A 16,315-nucleotide genomic window follows, 5' to 3' on the forward strand; every position below is an offset into this window, starting at 1 on the left:
TGTATGCTAGGAAATGTAGAGAGTAAAACCAATATGCTCGGAGAGTAGTTAAAAGCACGGAGCTGGTGCTTTAAAACGTTTTTTCTGATTTGAGTGTGCAACACTTTGACAAGCAACGACCTAAAAACACTCTTCACTTTGGACTACTTTGGAATATCTGAAACACAGTAAGTGTTGTAAATTTTATTTCAAAAAATTGTCTGTTGGCAATTTTAAGCCTTTTTTTTTTTTGCTTTCATCGCCCCACTCCATTTGTGCGAAATAAATTTGTCTATCAAACACTATCACGAAAAAAACTTCAGTACCTACGAAATAAACGCATTACAGCATGGAAAATGCTTTGTACGATTTTTATTCACTTGTTATTTCGTATCAGAAAACGAACGAGTGAGCGCAGCGAACGAGTGAGTTTTCTGATACTACTCAACTCGTAAAATAAAAATCGTACGCGCGCATTTTCCATGAAGTAATCTCTATAAACTCATTAGAAGAAAACAACATCTGGCACATTTCATTTGCTTAATAGATGGCTAAGCGGTTAACACAGAGGAGACGTAATCTCGGACGTCTAATCATGGTAGAGGGTTCGATTCTTTGGAGAGGACTACAATAATTTCTTCTCGGGATTTGCCTCAGCAGACAAAGTCCCTTGCGGGGGCAATAAAGAATTCTAATGAGGAGTGTTTTATCCGGTATAAGCTCATGTACGTGTCGTTTTATCGGTCTTTTAAGTAAGAGGCTGTTAGGCTCATGTTTTTGAATTTCAGTAAAATTTTCATTGGATGATTCTAGATTTCAATTTAGTGTTGGTTTACTGAGATGCGAATAGATGAGAAATGAAACTAAACTTCATCTTATAGCGGAGAATGCTTCCTTTAAAGATTTAAGATTTATATTTTATATTTTCTGTTGTTCTACAGTTTTTTTGAGAATAACACTGTGTTCCATCTAACTTTATCAGCATCTTCGTGGCATGAATTTAACTAAAATGACGTGCGTGATACAGTTGTAACAGATACTAAAATAAGATCTCTCGAGATCATGCTGTTCCATAGCATTTGAATTTTCCGAGTGTCTTGAGATCATTCTATTTCATAGCATTTGAATTTTCCGAGTGTGTGGTAACCTTCCTCTCTGGTGTGTCCAGTATCTCCAAACCTGAGCTGTTTTACTGGAAGCTTTGTCTTGTCAGTGAGGAGACCGCTGTCTTCACGCCAGACCTTGTCATTCTTATCACAGTTACAACCAAAGCTGGAGTTTGCGCATGAGTTGGTCATTCCGCAGGCACATTTGCCATTACCAGATGCTCCACCCCAATAAAACATCTTTTTTGAGTCACGTGACACCCACCATCCTCCTCTACCTTTGCGGCGAAAAATCATAGCATGAAAACACTCATACTTGATAAACTGTTCACAGTGTGAGGAGACTCTGGTGAGCATCGCCAGCTGAGACAAACTTGTTCCAGTGTACTGAATGTTACGTGAGTAACTACCAGCTGATTCATATCCGTTGACATGCGTTCTCTCCTCACTGTCGTGACTGATCATTGTCACGCCGACTCCGTTCTTGTCAGTCATGTTGCAGGTGACTTTAAATGGCGTTAAGTTTCCTTTGCCATCAGGATCGATGATGTAAACTCCACTCTCTGCTGCAGGAACCATTCGTTTCAATTGGCTGCACGATTTTTCTGAAGAGGAAATCATAATATACCAAACTAAGACTTGTCAGACACCCTCGCCCGGGGACTTTGTGATTTTTACTCCGTAAGGTCAAACAACACAAAAAGAGGCTCATGGAGGCATCTGTTGATTACAGAAACTACGAACTGCTTCACCCAATGTAGATAGCAGTTTCATGGCGGTAAGTTGTGAACAAGTCAGAGCCTCAACAGATGGATACTATTCACAAGAAAAATTACAACTGAGACGGAAATTTCTTTAGCTTCCAATGCTAGTCATCATGATCTTGTCACTGCCAGCATCGACCACTTAAACTTTCGAGTTTGGCTATTTGCAAAACTAAGTAAGAAAGTAACAAAAGAAAAAAAATATTTGTAACGGAAGAAAGCAATTTTGTTATATCTGTGGTTACGTGATAAATTTAAAAAAGCAGATTTCCAACATCTGCGTTATTAAGCGTTTCAGTTTGCTTTCATGTTAAAATCAGCGTTTTGTAAATTACCCATCTCGCAATGAATTCCCGCAAAGGAACTGTTGGTACAAAGGCATCGAAATCCTTTACTAGTAAATCCGGCTTGACATGTTCCACCATTCAGACACGGGCTGCTGCTGCAGGAATTCTGAAACAAAAGACCAATGCTACTGGTAAAAAATCCGGGATATATTTAAACTGCTTCAGTCGGTCATGATACCGCAAAACGAAACTGAAGCATGGGTGACTGAATGTTTGTTGATTGGTTTAAAGTATACGTTGAAGGGTGAGAGGACTCGATAACGAAGTGCTATTTTGGGAAGTCAAGATTTGAAAAGGACATTTTTTTTATAGGATTTGCCCAGAGATGACAAAACTAACGTCAGATTTGAATTCCTGCGGTATGTTGGCGTATGTTTTTTTAAAACAAACAAAGCTCCAGGATAATTTTGCGAATTATTCAAACCTAAGTGCCAAACATCGAAGAAAACAATATCGGAATTTAGTATATACTAAAATACTCTGGATAGCGTTGAAGGCACGCTCTGATTGGCTACTCAAACTACGAATATCCTCGGCTATTCACCTTCAAGCACCTCGATCTGGATTTCCGCCCGAAAATGTTGTAATCATCGTTGCAGGGATAAACGAGCTATATTATTTCATTGTTTTTGTATATATTAAAACAACTATTCAGCTCAGTGTCGGTGGCTATCTGCCACTAGCCACCTCCGGTCCACTTCGGGGAATAGTTGGTAACTAGAGAGTTCTGATAGTTAATGTGATGGAAAATTTTTAGCCCGGACGGTAAACGAATGAAAAAAGATTTTGATCTGCCAGTGACACGGGCAAACCCGGAAAAACATCTGAGTACTCCTAACAGGAGTCGAAACTATGAGCATTCGATAGCATGAACCTAGTTTAATTGCCTCACTCTCACGAGCCTCCTGTAGCTCAGCGGTAGAGCATCAGAAAGTGGTAGGGTCGGCTCGATTTTTCCGAGTACATGTATGTCTGTGTCACTGACAGATCAATCTATCTTCTCTTATTCAAGTTAACGTTCTATTTCCATTTAATAGAGTAGGGTTCGAAATCTTTAATTTGTCATCCATGTTTAACACATCTTAACTAAACTGAAAAATGTATCATCAAACCATTTTTTTACCTTGATTTCCATGTAAGTGTAACCTCCTTCGCTACTCAGGACAGACATGTTTTGAGCAGTGGCATTGTTTAATTCGCAAATCAGATTTCCTTCTGTTAGCGGCCTCATATTAATAGAGACACAGTCGGGGTGCAGATAGCAGTTGACTCGGCAGCTTCCTTCATTCAGTACCTCTTCTTTACTGATCAAGTGATCTTTCATGGCCATATTTGGTATTGGCTCTTTGAAGATGATGATGCGGTCGCCGTGTGCTGTTGGACAAGTTTTGAATTACACTGACCAATTTTACTGATTTATAATGTATAGCCGGAGCGCTTACCATTTGAATGGAATTTTCGGTAATTCCGGAAAGAATTCAATTGGAACGGTTCATCTCGGTGGAATGTATCCGGAAAAAACGTAAGAGATTTCGAGGTATTCCCTTTTTCTCGCTTTGACCGGTATGCCGGAAATTTCTGTACCCGATTTGTCCACACTTACAAGTGCCACAGAAAATAGACCGTTTCATTTGTTTTTCAACCTGAACAACCCGTTTTTCTGGCAAATGATCTATACAGCACATTCCCATTTCTTTTTCTAAGTACAGAACATGCAGTACCATTTGTCGAAACATTCTCACCGAAAAATGCATTCAAAACTTAAGCGCTCCCGGTTACCAAATCGATCATATATTTTTTCAATGAAAATTCGGAATGGGTCCCTCGGTCAGATGAATTATTTGTTCAGTGTTTGCTATATCCTTCTAAGACTTGTCTTTTGTATTTCAGGTGGTAGGCTTTATTCCGCATAACCTGCTGGCTAGCTGCTCGAACAATCGGGAACAAGACGCCTGGAGGCATTCACGGGGGATCATTTGGTAGATATGAGAATTTAATTTAAGTTTGAATGGGTACAGATAGTCTGTTTACACTAACAAACTAGCTTGGGTTATGGTGGCATGGAAGAAGCCTGTAGTTAAGTAATATAAGAAGTACTAATACTTCGATACCTTATAATTACTGAACAAATACCAGAAAACGGTACAAAAACGTAATCCCCAAAATATATACGACTACGTTCAATTGCCTCATCGATGACAAAACAAGAATCGAACGCACATCACCAATCCTTTGTTCTATATATCCCTAGTTTAATTATATCCTGATTATGTACTGTCAGTATGGATATTACAAACAATAACATAACACTAACATAGCGATGATCGATTTAAAAAAAAAAGGATCCTATTGAACGTTAATATCTTTGAGTGCAAAGCTTTTTGCCTGGAAGCCAACAAATATCGTGGTGAGCACTTGAACTCGATTTATGAATTCAGACAATGAGTATCGTACTGCATTAAAGTGTTAGCTGACCGGTTGAACTCTTAGTTTGATGACTTAGCAAGCCTCTGGCTAGTTTATTCGACTGGTGAACTCATTTACACTGAAACCTCTATTAAGAGGCCACCTACGGGGTAACGTCTAGTGGCCGCTTAATGGAAGTTGTCCGCTTAATAGAGGTTCGTCAGAAATGAGCATAATGGTACTTCTTTAATTAGCAGAAACGTCACTTCATTCTTATTATGTCCCAAAACTGATGGCAATATGGCTTACTAATTATTTCTCAAAAGAGCAACAAATCATGGCAGTTATTAAGAGAAAAAGCATAACCAGAGGTAGTGGCTATGGCTTGGGAGTTCTATGTGAATACTATTTCACGGGAGACAATCTGTCAATTATCTGTCAATTTCTTTGTTGGAATCGAAGCTTAAAAGGATTTGAACTCAAATAATTGTAGAAGAATATGCAAGGACAATTTATCTAGGTTATTATTTGAGAATTCATTTGATTTGACTGACGCACTCTATACTGAGCTTGTATGTTGAGTGAAAATTAAAACTTGTATCTCTTGGCTTAGTGACAGCGGAATTGTACACCAAAACATATTAAAGATGTGTTTGAATCTTTTTATCTGTCGGCACGTATATCGGACTGTATTTTACTTCGACAATTTTTCAAAGCAAAGCCAAACTAAGTGTACTAAACTCTTGGGGGCAGTTTAATAGAGGTGACACTACCAACAATTACAATACAATCTACTGGTGAACTCATTGCCTCAAATGATGGCAACTTGGAACAGGTAGTAGTAGTAGTAGTAGTAGTAGTAGTAGTAGTAGTAGTAGTAGTAGTAGTAGTAGTAGTAGTAGTAGTAGTAGTAGTAGTAGCTTTGTTTATTGAAACCTCTAGCAGAAAATTCTTAATTACAGGTCTGGTCAGATATAACTACACGAATAAATGGGTACTTATATAAATGCTGAATACGATATATATGCATAAATAATACAAACTACACTAATAAACATATTACATCAAGTCAGTAGCGTATTTGTTTGTAACATTAAGGTCACTAAACCTATTTCTGGCAGTTGTCTTAGTTCTTACCATTTTTCTCGATCGGAGTGAGTAGTAGGCTGAAGCACTCGCAGATTCTAATCTACTAGCTACTAGCTTGTAAACCGGGTTATCTGGATTAAGCTGCGCAATAAATTTGTGACAAGCCGCTGATCTACGATCTTGGAGGGTTGATATACCGGCTAAATTTAAGGCCTCGCTGTAGGTGGAGCCAGGAAAGATAATTGCGAGCGCGCGTTTTTGTATTCTTTCTAGCGAATCAGATAGATATTGCGGCAACGCAACAAACACAACACATACATACTCTAGTACAGAACGCACGAGCGAACAATACACCATGACACTATCATGCGCGGACACGCCACATCGCCTAGGTTGCCTTAAGGCGTAAAGCCTACGGTTGGCTTTCTTCATTATGCAATCGCAATGCACCGTCCAGGTTAAGTCGTGGGATATCAGAACTCCAAGAAATTTAACCGACTTAACTTCTTCCAAAATACAGCCGCACGTAGGAACAGGAGGGCATTGGAAACTATTATAATGGAGAAAGTCAAACGCCATGATCTTACATTTTGAGGGGCTCTCTGCCATTGCGTGGACAATTTCACTTAGTATAAGGCCCGTGTACCTGGCCAAGGTATCTGGATAAGTGAAAGGCCTGTTTTGCCTCCTTGGGCAGGGGAGTCTCCATAATAAAAGATCGGAGATCACCTGGTCTTTCGTATGAAAGCAGTGGCCTGCGAATCTTGCTCTTCTTTGAGCCACGGTTTTGAGGATAGGAGTAAGTTCTCCCTAAATTTCGGCCGTTGTTGGATGGTTCTTCCAAGAGAGATTCTGAGCTCGCATAAGTAATCTGTAACCGTTTTTCCAGCTCTTTGTTTATTGTCCACGTTTCGGCTCCCTATAGCAGAATGCTTTCAACACAGGCCCTAAAGAATTTCATCTTAGTGGATTTTGCAATGTCTGATCGCCATATGTAATTCAGTTTGTTGCAAGTGCCCCATGCTTGACCCTTACGTGAGCTAAAATCTTTCTTACTATTAGCAACGAATGGCCAGAGGTATTTAAAGTCATAAACCTCCTTTATGACAGAACCGTCTCGTGAAAGAATTGATTGCTGGTCAAGGTCTTGGTTTATAGGCATGCATTCTGTCGTTTTTGCGTTGAGTATAAGACCAACTTTTGCTGCTGCATCCTCTAGTGAAACGAGAAGCTCCTGGGCGGACGTTATCTGCTCAGCTACAAGTGCAAGATCGTCAGCATAGTCTAAGTCTGTTAGATGTTTGTAATTCAGTCGACCAGAGCGACGGCCTATATGAAGACCGTAGTGGTTGATATTGTCGACTGACTGTCTAAGGACATAGTCCACAACGTAACGATGACAAAGAGAAATGGTGCTAACGTGTCGCCTTGTAGTATGCATGCTGTTGTAGGAAACGCCTCCGTTGGACCATCGGGAGTTGTACAAAACACGATGGGTTATCGTACATTACTGCGAGAGCATTAATTATCTCCTCTGGTACTCTGCAGTTAGATAGTATATGTAACATCGCGTTCCTGTCCACACTGGCGTATGCTTTACAAAGTCAACAAACACAATGGATGCTTTCTTTCCCGAGACCTTCAGTTCTTCAATTATACGTCTGAGAGCGAGGATCTGTGGTAGCGTAGATCGTCCTTTGCGAAAACCGTTTTGGTTTCTTCGGAGGAGTGGCTCGATATACAGTGCCAAGCGATTAAGAATAAGGGAGTTGTAAATCTTTGATGCAATCGGAGACAAGGTGATTCCTCTGTAATTTTCCGGCAGTCGCATGTTGCCTTTCTTAGGAATAGGTTGAATATAGAACTCTTAGAAGGCCGTTGGTTTCTTCCCAGTGAATGAAAATGAAAATGATGATTCTTCCATATTAAAGCCGGAATATAATCTGGGCCTCGTGTTTTGGAGTTACTTACTGGTCCTTCTTAGGCATACTTGAAGCTCGGCAATAGAGAATGGATTTGTGTTGATAGGTAATTGATTAGAGACTTTGTAGTTGTAGAAAGGCTCACTTAGGTCCACAGGGTGTTGTTCTGGTTTACCGAGAAGTGTGCTGAAGTGGTGAAACCAATTGTTCAGGCAATCTTTGGAGTCTACTCCTTCAATCTTAATAACAGGTGAAGCTCTCTTGTTGGTCAATTCGCTGAGCGCTGCCCAGGCTGCAGTGTACCTGTTTTCTTCGTGTGCACTCTCGAGCTGTTCTGCTTTAGATATAAGTTCTTCATCGATATCTTTGTTGTAGGCCTCGTTATCTAGGACTGATTTTGGAGCTTCAACCTGTAATAGGAACCTCTAGTTGGGAGGATGTAGTGTGCCTCTAACTCTTTCTTCAGAACACATCTTGCGGTTTGGACCTCTTCTCTGTCAGAGATAGGATCAGATCTTTTTATCCTTTTCGGTAACTTCTCCAGAGCGAGTTCTTTGTTTGCCTTAGATACTGATACTGATATCTGGGTTTTCATCAAGTTTGTCAACAAGGACAGAGAACCTATTGTGGACAGCAACAGCATATTCCTGACAGAGGGATGCATCTGCAATCACCTTTTTCCAGTCGATTTTCCGCATTTGAACGGAAGATAGAGCCTTGTTTTGCCTGTAACTGATTTGGCATTTACAGGACACAATCCTGTGATCTGATTTGGCACTCTCAAATGATGTATTTGCTCTGCAGTTGTTCACACTATTTTGCCACTTTTTTCGGACAAAGACATATTAATCTAGCTGGGCAAGGTGGCCGTTTGGATATCTATGTGTCCAAAGTCTCCCTGGACCATTCTTAAATTTGGTGTTTGCAGCGAAAATATTAAATTGATCAAGAAAGTCAATGAGATGTCTATCGTTTTTGTTGGAGTCTTTGTGCAACGTGAACTGAAATTTCTCCGGGCCCAATTGGGCGTTGAAATCTCCACCAATGTTGAGAAAATTATGAGCTGGCACAGCCGATGCAGAAGTGGACAAGACATTGTAGAAGCGAATTACCTCTTCAACGTTGACTGGAGAGTTAGTTGGGCTATAGCAGCATATGATGGTGGTTTCAGGGTTACAAATGTCATTATCATAATACGTTTACTGTATTTCTCGATGGAATGGCATGCCATGTATGCTTTGGGTCACAGAAGAAATCCAACACCTCTGATGGAGTTTTGGCTGTGCAATTATTCACGGTTCATCCCCCCCCCCCCCCCCCCCAAAGGGAAATAAATTTAAGAATTAAATCTCCGCTCAATTTGACAAGTGGTTCCATTAGTGAACTCGTAGCTTCAACCTCCGTTCAATATTCAATTGGCTTCATGAACAGTCCGGGAGCAAACCTAGGACTATTTATCCTCACTGTTTTTACACGTGATTCCGAGGTGGAACCAGACAATAAAATGTCACGATAAAAAGCATTGCAATTTGTAACTACGATAAAAAGAAACCGAATTCGACCGAAACCATGACGCAGTCTGTCATAGGCGTCAGGCGTAATTACCGAAAGTGATCGATTGGGAAACGGCACGTAAAACTAAACAGAAGGACAAGACTTCCACTCACCCTCACCTATCACCCACAAAAACTCGCAGTAAAAACATTGTCGGCGCAGTCAGTGATCGCCAAACCAGTAACCTGATGTTTTCTCTACCACTTGTATCATTTAACCCTAACCCTATCTACCTAGAAGTGCACCAAAATCTGACAGTCAACAAGGAACTTTCAAACCCACGCGCACTATGCAAAAATTGCCGTCTCATTTAACTGTAGGCAAAACCTTAGGACCCAAACGATCCGTTATAATCACGTTCCATATTATGTGCATCTGTCCATTTGTCATCTATTGCATACCGTATACATTTATAATGCTAAAAGATGAAACAGGGAGAAAATTTGCGGACTGCTTTCGCGAACATCATAGACGAGATGAAGAAAGAAATGGCAAAGAGACGCGCCCAAAACAATTTCAATCTTCTTAACCACTTCTGCCATAACATGGCCAATCTTCACACCGTGGTAACACAGACAGCCGCAAAAATCCCAAACAAAACTTTCTCTTTCAACGCACGGCATCAATGAACGCTTTTCATTCAATTCATTTATTCGAATAAACATGTCACCATTGTTCCACAAATGGCAAAGCTCCGGCTCCACCTCCTGCATAAAATATTTATAACCCACTATTTCTTGGTTAATTTAACTCTGTCCTCTCAACTCGTTTGGTAAAACCACATTTTTCTGCTTCAAATTCAGCTGACTTGTTTTCACAATTTGCGATAGATTTTTTTCTGTTTTTGAAAGTTACTCTAACAGCATAATAATAACAATTAAATGATATGTAAACTCACTGACGTATAAATTATACACTACCAAATCATTATCTTCTGAGCTCGGTAAAGAAACTTGACTTTTAGAAAATATTTTTTTAATAATATGAAGAGGAAGTCTTAACATCATGTAACAAAAGTAAACATTCATCTAATCTAGGAGGGATGCTAGAAGCTGTCTTGCTGAGAACAACACAAAGGTTACTCTTTCATACAGATTTTTTTTTCCTTTCAATAAAACAGTGATCAGTGTGCAGAGCCAGGTTAATGAAATATAAGGATAAGTAAGATTATTGACCATTGTCATGCACAGCCAATTATATTTGGATTTCAGGTGTACAGTCGAACCTCGATTATCCGGACTCGTTGGAACTACACGAAATAGTCCGGATAATCGAGGGTCCGGATAATCGAGAATATGAATATTAATGCGGAACAAAAAAAGATTACATTAAGAAAGCGAGATTTAATCGTTTGGAAAACAATATGGTGTACATCTTCACTGTCCGTTGTGAATACCTGTACACGTGTCGGCAAACGCCATGATCTAATAGATAGCGCGATGAGGAAACCTGCGACAAGAGGGGCCGGCAGACCACGAGAATTTAAAGTTTCACATCGAACTCGAGAGCATTGTAAACCAACCCACTACTGCAGTTCCACTTTTCAGTCAATCCTCGTAGTTGTGTATCGTGTATCAGTTCCTATTTCAAGTCCTAACAAATTTCTCATTCAAAAACATTTTTTCCTAGACAAAACTGATGATATGTAGCCGTTAATATGCTACATTACTAAGGAAACTCTTTGGTGTATTCCAGTTGTCACACGTGAAGTACTTTTGGATGCTTTGTGGCCCAGAAACTGTGTCGGTTTCAAAAGCTCTAGGACTACATCGTCACCGACTGACCTATATGCAGATATGTCTGACTCATACTATTACAATGTAAACCACATGAGCATCAACAGCATTTCTTACCTAAACATTGAAAATACTGAAGTGCAAACAATACGCAGACCGTCAACACACCGATAGCTGAACATATCTTCTGTACCTGTTCGCGCGAGTGAGACATCTTTGTTTATGTAAAAAATTACCTAACTCTCAGTGGGAGTTGTAATAAGACTCACACTAAAATGGCAGAGCAAGAGACATAAAGGGAGAGAGAGGTGTCAATCTCGACACGTTTGTTGGGCCGACGTCGTCATAAAGTTTTTAATGAGGACAAATATTTCAAAGGACTTAAAATTAATTTTGAGTGACGTGTTAAAATAGTCCAGAGGCATCATGCAATAAAAAGTTGGAAAATTATTTCTTAACTTTCAGGGCTACCGAGATGCAACTTGTTTTGCCTGGCATACACTTTTCTCAACAGCAACGGTGAAGTGGTTCTTTTCTGATTTTAAAGCAAACCATTTTTAAGTTTTATACTTATGGAACACGATAACTGAGGAATAAAACTCAACAGCTACTACATCTTCGAACATCTGCTTCCTTAATTGTCCGGTTAAACATGAAACGTTACTGATGTATTAGTGTATTTGTTAATTTAAAAACACAGGCAAATTATTTCTTAACCTTCAGGCTACCGAGATGCAACTTGTTTTGCCTGGCATACACTTTTCTCAACAGCAACGGTGAATTGGTTCTTTTCTGATTTAAAGCAAACCATTTTTAAGTTTTATACTTATGGAACTCGATAACTGAGGAATAAAACTCAACAGCTATTACACCTTCGAACATCTGCTTCCCTAATTCTCCGGTTAAACATGAAACGTTAGTGATGTATTGGTGTATTTGTTAATTTAAACACAGGCAAATTATTTCTTAACTTTCAGCCTACCGAAATTCAACTTGTTTTGCCTGGCATACACTTTTCTCAAAAGCAACGGTGGATTGGTTCTTTTCTGATATTAAAGCAAACCATTTTTAAGTTTTATACTTATGGAACTCGATAACTGAGGAATAAAACTCAACAGCTATTACACCTTCGAACATCTGCTTCCCTAATTCTCCGGTTAAACATGAAACGTTAGTGATGTATTGGTGTATTTGTTAATTTAAACACAGGCAAATTATTTCTTAACTTTCAGCCTACCGACATGCAACTTGTTTTGCCTGGCATACACTTTTCTCAACAGCAAACGGTGAATTTGTTGTTTTCTGATCTTACCGCAAACCCTTTTTGAGTTTTATACTTATGGAACTCGATAACTGAGGAATAAAACTCAACAGCTATTACACCTTCGAACATCTGCTTCCCTAATTCTCCGGTTAAACATGAAACGTTAGTGATGTATTGGTGTATTTGTTAATTTAAACACAGGCAAATTATTTCTTAACTTTCAGCCTACCGAAATTCAACTTGTTTTGCCTGGCATACACTTTTCTCAAAAGCAACGGTGGATTGGTTCTTTTCTGATTTAAAGCAAACCATTTTTAAGTTTTATACTTATGGAACTCGATAACTGAGGAATAAAACTCAACAGCTATTACACCTTCGAACATCTGCTTCCCTAATTCTCCGGTTAAACATGAAACGTTAGTGATGTATTGGTGTATTTGTTAATTTAAACACAGGCAAATTATTTCTTAACTTTCAGCCTACCGAAATTCAACTTGTTTTGCCTGGCATACACTTTTCTCAAAAGCAACGGTGAATTGGTTCTTTTCTGATTTAAAGCAAACCATTTTTGAGTTTTATACTTATGGAACTCGATAACTGAGGAATAAAACTCAACAGCTATTACACCTATCGAACATCTGCTTCCCTAATAGCCCATTTCCGAGTTGCTGCATGCCATAGTTTCAAAGCGAGTCCTGGTGCACAACCATTCAAATGGAAATTAGTTGCGTATTCTTATGCAAATCAAACTCATTTTCCTTACAATAGTTGAGCACCAAGACTCACTTCGAAACCGAGACAAAGAGCAACTCGGAAATGGCCTATTCTCCGGTTAAACATGAAACGTTAGTGATGTATTGGTGTATTGGTTAATTTAAACACAGGCAAATTAATGTCCCAGTGTGTTGCTAAATTTAAACACAGGCGAACACAGGCAAAGGAAAATATTACCTGAAAGCTAACCGTTGTAAATAGTTGTTTTGTCTCTCGCTCTATTTCTCTCAGCTTTACAGTGATTTTCATTAAAAATTGCTCCTCTTCTCCTTCCTCGGTTTCTCTCGAGGCTTTCTTCGCTTACATTTCTCAAATTTCGGCGCCTCTTCTCTCGTGCTCTTTACCCCGTTGCTCTTTACCCCGTTGCTCGCCAAGGAAAATTGCCTGAAAATTCCCTTCCCCAGGAGCTCTCCTGCCTCCCCACCTCCACCAAGGCGGTCTGTACGGGCGGACGTACGGACGTACGTGACGTCATAACCAAAATTATCTATTAGACCCGTAGCCCACAAGGGCTACGGGTCAATAGCCTATGAGGCGAAGCCGAATAGGCTATTGACCCGTGGCCTTTCAGGGCGAAGTTAGCAAATGCAAATTGAAGGAACATTTATTTGGGAAAAAATTGAAAGAAAGCGTCACGCTTTTCGCTACTCGAGGACTATCATTATTGCCCCCGCGCAGGGTTTTGGCCTCTGAGAAGGCAACCTAGAAGCCCCCGCGTAAAAAGGGGAAAGATGTAAAATGATAGATATTGATAACTATGTAAATTGGAAGATATTGTATAGGGGAAAACAATCTCGATTTGCTCAACCGAGCGGGCAAGGTGGTATCGATATTACTCAACCGGGCGCGCAAGGTGGTATTGGTATTGTTCGCCGAGTTCGGGAAATGTTCTGGGTAACTTGTGTCACGAGGCAGAAAGTCGCAACGAACATCGATATTGAAGTGTGGTTCGATTGAAGGTGAGTCATTTTCGAATATTTACAGCGATGCCCTTTAGTTTGAAAATCAAAGATTATAGTATCTGATAGAAAATCATATTGCCTGGATAAGAAATCGATTTTTCAGGCACAAACAGGGTCGACGATTTGTCAGACACATATCAGAAACAGAGGTGACAGACAGTCTCGGCCCATAAATTGCTAGACGCAACTCAGAGAGCAAAAGCGTAGTGTCATTATCAAAATTTTCAAACAATCTTCGATCGTATTTACAACAGTTATTTACAGAATATAATAACCGAGTTTTCTTCCTGTTTTATGGTATTTCAAGGTACCTTGGAAAGAGCCACGTGGATCAAAAGATGACGACAAAATGTTTCTTTCTAGCTAATGTTCTAAACAACGAGTGAATAAAAATTGTTCAAAGCATTTTCCATGCTGTAATGTGTTTATTTCATAGGTACTGAGGTTTTTTTCCGTGGTAGTGTTTGATAGACGAAATATGTTTTTCGCACAAATGGAGTGGGGCGATGAAGGCAATAAACAATGGTTTAAAATCGCTCAACCGACAATTTATCTGATAAAATTTATAACACTGTGTTTCAGATATTCTAAAGTGGTCCAAAGTGACGAGTGTTTTTAGTTCGTTGCTTGTCAAAGCTACCGGCGCTTTGGGTTTATTTCCCTTTCCTTGCTTCTTTAGTTGTTTTTGTTTGGACTAAAGAACCTCCCTGGTTTTCTCAAATACCAGGTCGTTTGTTATGCTTGCGGAATAGCCCTTTTTCTTCAGTTGTCGTTCCAAGCTAGCCACTAAACTTCGAAGGAACGTCGGCTCGTATTCATTGTCGTCTTTAGTGCGGACGGAGATGATGAATTGGTTGATGTATTCTGTATTCATTCAGCTCAACCGCTGGGATACTTTCCATTTTCCTGTCTTCGATCTTCGTTTTCAAAAGTTGTTCAAGCAACCGTACATCTCGTTAATTTTTTTTGAGCGGCATTTCTGTTTTCTTGTTCTAAAATAAATTCCTCAACTGAGAAAACAGAAGCAAATCTTCCTTTGGCCATTTTTCAAAGCGCGCGGTTTTTTGCAACGGCTGTCGGATGATGACGTACCATTCGATACGTTCATATTTCGTCATTCGCGTTGCTGATTGGACGATCGATATTTCTTCACAGTGAAATTTTATCGTTCGTGTTCCTGATTGGGTACATTCAGAATCAGTGCGAATTTTATTCACATCATTTTCGTGGATAAATCTCAGTACCTATGAAATAAAACGTTGCTGTTGGTGATGGTGAAGGTAATTCACACTGGGTCCACCAACTGAAAAATTACAAATGACTGAACCATAAAAACTGATAGTGAAATGCAAATATAAGAAAATAAAAGTTGAGAATGTTGCTGAAAGTGCCAAAATCTTAACATATGTCCAGACGTTTCGGGACTGTGCCCTTCATCAGTGGAATGTTCATTCCAGTATCTAATGGCTTAATTTGTGGTCGGCACATTGTATACTGTAACATTTTAAGCCAGTATCTAATGGCTTAATTTGTGGTCGGTATATTATATACTGTAACATTCTTAATTTCCGGTCGGTATTTTATATACTGTGACATTTTAAGCCAGTAGTTAATGGCGTAATTAATTGTGGTCGGTATATGATATACTGTAACATTTTAAGCCAGTATTCAACGGCGTATTTATAGTTACAGTCGGTATATAGTTTGTTTTACCGACCATAGTTAGTGGCTTAAAATGTTACAGTATATATACTGTGTTATTAACAAGATATGTTATTACATGTAGTGCCATCTATTGGCTAACTACCTCGAGATTTCAGTTTACCCCTTCAAAACATGTAGGGTAACTGTCAAGGGAAATTCTATTGTTCTCTTGACATATTCAAGGTTCGATGGAAAAAAAATTCCCTAGGTAATTTACCTGGGGAAAAATCGGTCACACTTCTAAATTTAAGTTTCCCTAGGTAAAACCGTCAACAAGTCAAGTTTACCTAGGGCAAAAGTGCGTAGTGTGACCACAGCTAATGTAACTGATAACTCACCCTGGTCCTGTCTAACTGACAGATTAGCACACATACTGCGCGTGCCTTATGATGTTGGTGCAAGTGGAGAGAGTTGCACTTTCAAATTCATATGGCTGGAATTGGGCATTTAAATGATAATCCAAAGTTATATATTGAAAGTACTTCGAATAATTGCTGGGAGAACTACATTCAACAAATGTTGACACTGGGTACATGTTGTAACAGTATAATTATTCAGGCGGTAGCTAATGCTCATAACTGTGTAATTCATATCACTGGGTCTGATATTAATAAGCCAGATGGTACAATTATCACAATTAATTATTTTATCGAGACACAGTTCCCTCACACTTCGATGAAGGCAACCTAGGGGACTTTTGAATAACAT

The 16,315-nt window shown here is 39.4% G+C and overlaps 1 protein-coding gene across 1 annotated transcript in view; it reads right to left on the minus strand.

The window, feature by feature from the left end:
- Positions 1 to 11,208, minus strand: part of LOC138019857 (neurexin-4-like) — a 12,227-nt gene extending 1,019 nt beyond the window's left edge. Inside the window, exons 1-4 of the mRNA XM_068866802.1 lie at positions 11,021 to 11,208; positions 3,320 to 3,570; positions 2,185 to 2,302; positions 1 to 1,690 (exon numbers count right to left, since the gene is read on the minus strand). The exon at positions 1 to 1,690 is cut by the window's left edge and continues 1,019 nt beyond it. Of these exons, the coding sequence (XP_068722903.1) occupies positions 1,083 to 1,690; positions 2,185 to 2,302; positions 3,320 to 3,570; positions 11,021 to 11,117 (1,074 nt within the window). The 5' untranslated portion in view covers positions 11,118 to 11,208 and the 3' untranslated portion in view covers positions 1 to 1,082. The remainder of the gene's footprint in view (positions 1,691 to 2,184; positions 2,303 to 3,319; positions 3,571 to 11,020) is intronic.
- Between the last annotated feature and the right edge of the window lie 5,107 nt (positions 11,209 to 16,315).

Source organism: Montipora capricornis, chromosome 10 (genome assembly GCF_036669925.1).
Source record: "Montipora capricornis isolate CH-2021 chromosome 10, ASM3666992v2, whole genome shotgun sequence".
Lineage (NCBI taxonomy): Eukaryota > Metazoa > Cnidaria > Anthozoa > Scleractinia > Acroporidae > Montipora > Montipora capricornis.